General features: G+C 38.9%; 1 protein-coding gene across 1 annotated transcript; it reads left to right on the plus strand.

Moving 5' to 3' along the window:
* The first annotated feature begins 3,855 nt into the window (after positions 1 to 3,855).
* On the plus strand, positions 3,856 to 8,097 carry LOC111900930 (uncharacterized). Its single transcript, XM_023896795.3, has 6 exons — positions 3,856 to 4,149; positions 4,236 to 4,332; positions 5,290 to 5,775; positions 6,055 to 6,168; positions 6,519 to 7,108; positions 7,431 to 8,097. Exons 2-6 carry the CDS (start codon positions 4,251 to 4,253, stop codon positions 7,938 to 7,940), a joined length of 1,782 nt encoding a protein of 593 aa, XP_023752563.1. The 5' UTR covers positions 3,856 to 4,149; positions 4,236 to 4,250; the 3' UTR covers positions 7,941 to 8,097.
* Positions 8,098 to 8,701: the final 604 nt, after the last annotated feature.

Below are 8,701 nucleotides of genomic sequence, written 5' to 3' on the forward strand. Positions count from 1 at the left end.
TCCTTCTTCAACTATTCTTCCTGAGGGAACCGCAGCCCCCTCTGCCACTACACTCTCTAACATTTCTCAAAGGAGAAAATCTGTAGCTTCTAAAAAGAAGGCTACAACACCCAAAAAGAAAGCCCCAAAACAAACTGCACCCTCCAAGAAACGCAAAACCAAAACCACTACTGTATCGAGCAGTGACTCCGAGGAAGATAGACTACCCATATCTATCCTCAAGAAAAGAAAGACAACCGAAACCACTAGCCATATGTGTGACCGGACTGATACTGAAGCCTCTCAATAGGCTCCGGTAGTCCTTGGGATGGCCGCACATCCATTCAATGCCACTCTCGAATACCACTCAAACTCATCTTGTGAGATTGTTTCATCATCATCTTCTTCTGAACGTGGAGACAGCCCCCCAGTTGTATCTCAAGTAGATAGAATTGGTAATCGCCCTAAGGTCTCCAGCGCTTCCCGGCTGCACATCTTTTCTTCTGAGGAGTTAGACTCCATCCTCTTGCAAGTATCCCAAACACTACAAACACCACTCCATTCGCAGGGCATCTCTTTTGCCCATGCCAGAACTAGGCCGAGGCCAAACTTGACCACGGGTCAAGGAGACCAAGCAAGCCCAGGAAATCCTACTCTGCTTACATCTGTATCAGGTGGTTTAGGCACGGTGAGCACTAATGTGCAAGTATCCGTGAACCCAAGGGACACCTTGGTGCGACAACAAGGAATTGACGATGAAGACTCAAATGACTCTTGGAGTCGGTATCAACCAACCACTGATGCTGAAATCAAGAAGTATGCTACTTTCAAAAGGGCATTCCAAGCCCGCAAGGAGCAGTAGGTCAAGCAACAACTGCAGAAGGAACAAGAAATTCTGTCAGTGGGCAGGTACTGGGAAAATGCCATCAGCAACGCCCACACTGCTGCCACAATCCTAAAGGTTCAGACCTGGATGGATCAAATGGCTGAAACTGTGCTGAAAGCTCAAGCCTCAACCGCAACCGCAGGTACATCTAATGTTCCTCCTACTTCAACTCCTTTTCCACCTACCGCAATCAACCCATCTCAAGACGAAGAGCCAACTATTGAACTCAGCTCGGCCCCAACCTTCGGTTTTGACGATGAAGACATCCAGGAGGTCAACAAACCGAATCCCTCAGATGACGACCTCATGATGTTCGAGGAAGAAGAAGAATCCAACGGTTCTCAGCACTCCACTTCAAAGCCCAAAGAAAAGAAGAAGAAAAAGAAGAAAGATGTTGTCACTCGTAAAGAATTCCTCAACCTTCAAGCCAAAGTTGATCAAATTTTGGCTGCGGTTAAGCCTACCCAACCTCCACCCGAAGATATCCCAGGTCTGCAATCCCTAATTGAGCGCATCGAACGACTCGAAACGAGAGAGCGTATGGCCGCTGAGCGCATCTCTCTCAAAGTCGAGATGGGGATTCGATCTCTCGACAACAACCGCAGGGCCGACCATCAAGATTTTATAGCCGCAGCGGAACGCCTCATCAATGAGGTGACCGCAATCAAACAAGGCTTACAAACAGCCGTTGCGGATCAAGCTGCCCAGTCCCAAAAGGCAATAGAGGAAACTCATACTGCCTATGAGTCCACGATTTCTGTCCTTCATGCAACAATCGCCTGCATGCAGAAATCCCTCGCATCAAACTTTCATGGCCCAGAGATACTTCAGCTCACAAAGGATATTTACAAGCTGCTCTTCAACTCTGCCGTTCCAAACAACTCCCAACTGGCCGAATCAATGAAAGCACACTTTGCTGAGGTTTGTGCCAAAGTTGATGGACTGAAACAATGGCTTGAGGAAGCACCAGGGTTGCATTCCTCAAGAGGGGGAAGTGATAAAGAAGGCGATCGATCAAATACATCCATCCGTCAGAGCCCTCCAATCACCACAAATAAAATTCCCACTCCGTAACCTTCTCTTCCACCATCTCAAAATATTCCATCTCCCCACTCATCACCCAAAAACAACCTAAACCGTCCTCTAACGCCTCCTCACCTAAAGAATCTTGAGGAACATATGTCCTCAGAAAGCTCTACAGATTCTCCTTCTACTGCCCAAAGGATACATAACTGGAAAGCAGTCAAGTTAGCCGAAATTATATGGAGAGAATGCGGTTTTGACACTAGGATTGATGAATCGCTGATCAACTCATGGGTCAATCCTCTCCGCAGGCTACTTGATGAAGACTACACTCCCCACCTCACATATGCTGAACCACCATCAGATGGTTATTGGGATATTCCAATTTCTCCCAATGCCAAGTACTTTGCTGTCTTTGACTCCTTCGACCACAGTCTTCCTGATCACAAGCGTCTGCCAATGAAATTCGAAAGACTGACTCGCTTCTATGCGAAACATGGCTCTTCAGTTGAAAACATTTGGTCTAACGATAGATCATCCGCAGTGAAGAACTACAAGATGCGGAAGTTTATGAAAGCAGACTTTGCTCAATTCACCCTGACCAGAAGAGAGCATGATTACATCCGCACCCAGGCATGATTACATCCGCACCCAGGCAGACTTCCCCTGCATGAACCCTGAAGAAATATTTCTCATTGCCAGAGTTTTTCAGAACAAGGCAGAGAAACATCCTAAGATGCAGATAGCTCTCGACAAAGCCAAATCCTTCCTCAAGGAAACTGTCTGTGACTTTGCAAAGATTGATGCGGACATCCACCCCACCATTATCAAGAAATTTGACCTTCCACCACTTGAACCAGTGTCAATGCTTACAGAAGGTTTTGAAGAAAGATCTCTAGGCGCAACCAACTTCCCAAAACTTGGCATCGTATTCAAACGGAAGACAGACAATGTCAAATATTTCATTCCGATGAATGCCATGCATCGCCTGCCCAAGAAGCAACTTGACATATGCAAGACCGCAGTAGAAAGATCAAAGCACACTATTGCTGAAGTCAAGTTTGAGATCTCCAGAAGAATCATGTGGTTGGAAAATGTTAGAAAATTTTTGTGGATTTTGATCAAGTTTCTCAAGCTTGATAACTGAACCAAAGTTAAAAAGGTCACTTAGGGGGAAATTGTTGAAACATAAAAGTGACCCTTTTGAACTTATCTACCGCAACGGTTCAGTACCTGCAGCCAATTCAGCACCGGAGTCAATCTCTACAACTGTGACCGCAACCATTCTCCATCAGCAACCATATCAGCATCCGGAGTATTCAAGTCTTTCCTATCCACAGTCTTAGTTAATTCTTTTACTATGTAATTCACTCTATTGTCCAGCATGCCTTGCACGGCTGCTCATAGAGTAGTTCTTTTCTAAACTCTATAAATAGAGACTCTTTCTTATGTATTATGTACGTGTGATATATTTGAGTGTGAAAACTCTTAACTTCTCAATACACAAGGTTTCTCATTCAGTTATCTTTCTTATCTTCATCACACTCAAACTGCTACTGAAACATAACCTCTCTTTGGAGCAAGTCTTCTAGACTTAATCACTAAACTTGATCTCGCTTACTAACTTGGAGTGATTGCATTCCTTGTTATGAATCAGTTTAAGTGTATTCTTGATATAACTTTTGAGTTTTGTCATTTATCTTTCTTTACTTTCCGCAACTAACTATCTAACTTTATTATTTTTGAGCTTTTAGATCCTTAGAGATTAACTATTCCGCAACTTACTTGTTCTAACGTTTGTTCAAGTGTGCCTCCAAGTTTTTCTTTCAACAAAACCAATTACTAAAGTTTGTTGCCTATAATGACAATACCCAGTTTTTTTTATGGTATATGTAATTTACTAATTTATGCGTCTCTTTGGTCACTGTAAGGATAAAATTTGTTATTAAATAAAAATTAAAAAGACCATCGTCTGTTCGAAACAAACGTTTACCAAAAGAGCAGAGTAAAGAGCAACAAGAGGACGGCGATGAACCCAGAGGCGTAGTTGAGATTGTGTGTAACAGAGTCAAGCAGAGGAGGTAAAGGTGTCTGGATTCGAGATTCGACAAGGTCCGACGAGGTCTGCGCCGGCATAGTTGGGTTCTGACCAGGCTTCCGGCGGTTATTGCTTTTTTTGAACATACCGGCTTTGAGATTTTTGTGTTACGAAAGATAAAGTACAGTATGTAGTCTAAACGAGATGCTAAACTTGAAAATAGGTATATAGTATGCAAGGTTCTATGCAAATCAGATTTCTATACTAATCTTAACAGGTTTAATCATTACGACTTAATTTGGATTGCAGTTTGCTTCGGGAGAAATGAACCCATTAAGTGGAATCGTAGATCCAGTTCAGCTGATCAGCCAGCAACATTTAGTTGATATGCCCTTTACCTCCAACGGTAAGATCTTTGCATCCTAATGAGATTTTTAGATTCATATGAAACTTAACTTGACTTGCTATATATCTACGATCTGGTTCCATGGTAACTTGAGATTGTAAGATCTACTCAGTTGTAAGCTCTTGATTATATATTTTAATTAAAGTTCTATTGGCAAGAATTGAAACTAACATGCCAAACTATTTTAATCAATAAGCTAGGCAATTTTGTTGCAATTTCAAAAATTAGGACTTGAACCCTGTTTGTTAGGTAAGTCTCAAATACTCAAATCACAGTCAACTACAATTATAGAATGTTTTATGTATATACAAAAACCAATATAGGTGAATTTAGTTGATTTTAGTTGTTAGATACAGGGTTCGTAGATAGCTCTCACAGTCCCTTTTTCAGATATGGTTGTAAAATATGAAGTGGGATTCAATTTTAACCTTTCATATGCAAACAAAAAAAAAGGTGCTGCAGGTTCAGTTTTGAAAAGATTGTAAATGGATCATGGGTTTCCTTCTTCTCACCCGTTCAGTAGAACCCTCTCTTTGTCATAAATTCAGTCTTTGGTTTGTTTTGAAGAAAACGATTGGAAGGGAAAGATAAGTTAAGTGGTGGAAATGAAGGAAACGGAATGGATGATGGGTCTGTTCTGTTACATGAATAGAATCTTCTTTCCCATTCCTCATCCACAACTTTAAACTCGTTTTGACAGTAGTGGTAATGGCTTAGACATGGAGTGTGGCTATAAAAACTTAGCAACATGTAGTAAAGCAGTAATAATATTGATATATACATGTAACCACAACAGAGATATAATATAAATGAGGAGTAACTTAGCAACATAAAGTAAAGTGGTGTAAATAACTGATTGTCTAAATAAATGTTTTTTCTGTTTTTTATCTTACATATACTTCACTTTTGCTTTTCTTTCTATAAATATATTTATATTTTCATATTGGAATCAAATAGGAGAAACACCTGAATGGAAAAGAATCCTTTCAGAACTCTTAGAAGCATCAAAGGAAGGTAATTGGAAGGCTGCTAAGGGCATTTTAGACAAACATAAAGAGCTGGTAAGGGTTAGCATCAATGTATGGGGTGAAACAGCACTTCATGTTGCAGCGTATGAAGGACATACTTTGTTTGTTGAAAATCTGGTAAGATTGATGGAAAATGTGGATTTAGAGCTTAAGAATAGCAGTTCCAACACTGCGCTGCATATAGTTGCTCAAGGCAAAAATGTGGGTATAGCTAATGTTCTGGCAACCAAGAACCCAAAATTGCTGGATATGGAAGGTAATGATGGAAAGTTGCCACTCCAAATGGCAGCTTTATCCGGAAACCAGGATATGATCATTTATCTTCATGGGATGTCTAAAAGAATGAAATGCAGTGCTTGGACAGATGAGAGACGATGTGGTGTTCTATTGACATGTGTTGAAGCTGAGCTATTTGGTAAGTATTTTGGTAGATAGTGTTTAAAGTCCATCAAATAGAATTCTAGGTTGAATAGAATACATGCACGATCTCTTGTAGACTTTTCTCAGAAGGATGGACTCCACAAGGCCCAAATTTCTTTATCTTTATTATCTTGATCCTGTCTTCAGGATATATGATTAATTGATTAGCATTCTCTTGAATTCCCAAAACCACCAAACTTAATTGTTTATTCACTTTTCTTCCACCCACTTGTCATCATTCTCCCTTCTTAACTAATTGTCAAATACTTTGTAGAGGTTGCACAAGAAATAGTAAAGGACTTTCCAAAACTTGCTCAGAGTGAAGACGAAGACAGTATACTCGGAGTTCTTGCTCGTCAACGTAATGCATTTAATATTAAAAAACACCGTAAGAATCTCTACTCTTTGATTTGTCTATTACATTTCCGTAATGCCTCAAGAAAATTATTTTTGACAGAAACTACGCGTGACCATTCTTGATATATGGACTAAAGATTGAAGCTTATGCTGAGATTGTATCACTATTTAGTCTATTGGCCTTCGAGGTTGTTATTGTTGTGTTACTGTAAAGATTACAAAATACAATCTTTCAATAGATAAATTGTTTCTTATAATATAGATCCCTCAGCTATACTTACATATATATTTTTAGTAAAGACAATATGTTTCAAGTAATAGCAAACTTCACTCATAGCTTTCTGTTCAGAAGTAGTTAATATCATTTACTTGGTTTCTTAGTTTATCAATACGATGCATACCAAGGGCATGTTGATCAGGGAAATCAAACACTACAGTTGTTTACAACTGTTTTGACATATTTCCGGAAGCCTAATGCTGATGCATATGGATGTCATGTTGATGAGGAGAATCAAGCAGTGCAATTGCTTAGAACGATTTTGGAAAATGTTCCCAAGCCTATCTCTGATGACATGCAAAGAGGTACTGTTGACCAGATTCTGGAAGATAATGTATTGGAAGAATCATGCCAATGCCCAAAATATATCTCCAGGGTACTATTTGTAGCTGCAGAAGAGGACAATGCTGCATTTGTGGATGTGCTAATTCGTCAATATCCAAAGGCTGTGCTGCATCAGAATGATAATAAGATGACTTTATTTCAGGTCGCCGTCTTATGTCGTTGTCTTGGAATCTTCAACCTATTGTGCTGTGTAGGCTCAATCAAAGAGTCGATAATCACTGTTGAAGACGAAAATGGGAACAATTTACTCCATTTAGTTGGAATCCTCGAGGAGGCCACAATGAGCAATCAATGGCAGGACTTTCAAGAACCAGATGTAGAAATGGCAGAAAAGGAAAAATGGTTCAAGGTAACATGTTTCTCTATACTTCTTTCTCATTGAATCATTTCATCCAAAAAGCGATTGATTATTGCACACTGCTATAGCTTTAGGTTTTGTACAGTATACCATCTTTCAGTTTCTTATATGTCAAATGCATGTTAAAGGTGAAAACTTGCATTTTGCATGAGCACCAAGGAATATTGATAAAACCTGCAATAAAATTGAAATAAATACAGTGGAACCATCCTCATTTTGCATTTAGCATATGTGTGTGTGTGTGGAAATGTTTTCTTATTTATGTTGATTGATATGGTCTTGGATTTTAACTATCTAATCTATGTATTTATAGATGGTTTCGGATATGCTCCCTCCCTCACTTAGAGAAAAGAAGAACAAAGATGGTTTAAGACCACGTGAATTGTTCACGAAAAATAATAAAGACCTGTTTCTTAGAGCGGTTGACTCGGATAAAAAAACAGTTTACGTCTTGTATGCTTCTGTGATGTCTTTGCTCGTCGTCATTGCTGCATCTACAGTATATCCAAACCACCGAGACATCGGGCTGCTATCGGCGCTTGCTATGCTATTGCATGGGATGGCTTTCATACTCACTTTCACATCAGTCATCAGTACCTTGTCTATCATGTGGCCTAACTATGTTGAGCGTGGTTTCTTCTCATTACGCTCAGTGATCGCATCCATCATGAGACGAAATCTAATGGCTGTCTTATTGGTGTTTTTTACTGCAGCAATGACGTACAACCCATACGTCTTGCTGTTGTCGACAATAATGATGATTATTCCTTTTCTCTACTGGATAATCTGTCACAGTTCTAGAACTTCATTGAGAAACCTATAGTATCTCTTTCTCTATATTAGGAATAATGTTTTGTTCTCATTTGTATAATTTGTCGAGGATGAAGCTACATTGATTTAAAGGGTGTCCATGAACACCCTTGAGTTTGAAAAATTTTTCATAGTATATATTATTAAATCTGGATGGATTCCGGTTGTAAGTATTGGTGGACACTGTACACAACGCAAACACAAACGATTTGAGATTGCTTTGAAAAAAAAAGGTTTATACGTTAAAATATAGTGGATATTAGGAGGCTGAGGTGGTTAAAAAAACCTTTTCATAGGTACACAATCTATATATGTAATTCTTTTAGGTTTGTAAATTATAACAAAAAAATAACATGCAAGAAAAAACTAAAAATGAGTAAAAACAATCCTAAAAACATAATTAAAAGTTAATATTATATTTGTTTTAGATGATATTATTATAACCCATTAACTAAGTTTTTATGACCCATTTGTTTTTTCCATATCATTCGGGTTTGTACATACAAGAGTTTGAATCCTAGATTTGTTACTATAACTTTATGTAGTTTTTCCAAGACATTTTATTATGTATTGCGACACGGATATATGTTTCTTGTGATATTTTTGAGTAATTACCATGCGTTTTGCTATTTCTTTTTGGCCTTTGAAATTGCTTACTGAAAGAAATCCACACACGACCACAAATGGGATCTACGTTACAGAAAGTAGGTAATATGTCGCAGAACACAAATTCAGCAAAACCCATATTACAAAAGTACAAAAAAATCATAACAT

Source organism: Lactuca sativa, chromosome 8 (assembly GCF_002870075.4).
Source record: "Lactuca sativa cultivar Salinas chromosome 8, Lsat_Salinas_v11, whole genome shotgun sequence".
NCBI classification, from domain to species: Eukaryota; Viridiplantae; Streptophyta; class Magnoliopsida; order Asterales; family Asteraceae; genus Lactuca; species Lactuca sativa.

What these genes read in the sequence shown, in the direction of transcription:
- LOC111900930 (XM_023896795.3), top strand. Translation starts at nt 4,251, where the DNA reads ATGAACCCATTAAGTGGAATCGTAGATCCAGTTCAGCTGATCAGCCAG. An exon ending in TATGCCCTTTACCTCCAACG is followed by an intron (nt 4,333 to 5,289) that starts GTAAGATCTTTG and finishes GGAATCAAATAG; the next exon opens with GAGAAACACCTGAATGGAAA. An exon ending in ATTTAATATTAAAAAACACC is followed by an intron (nt 6,169 to 6,518) that starts GTAAGAATCTCT and finishes TTGGTTTCTTAG; the next exon opens with TTTATCAATACGATGCATAC.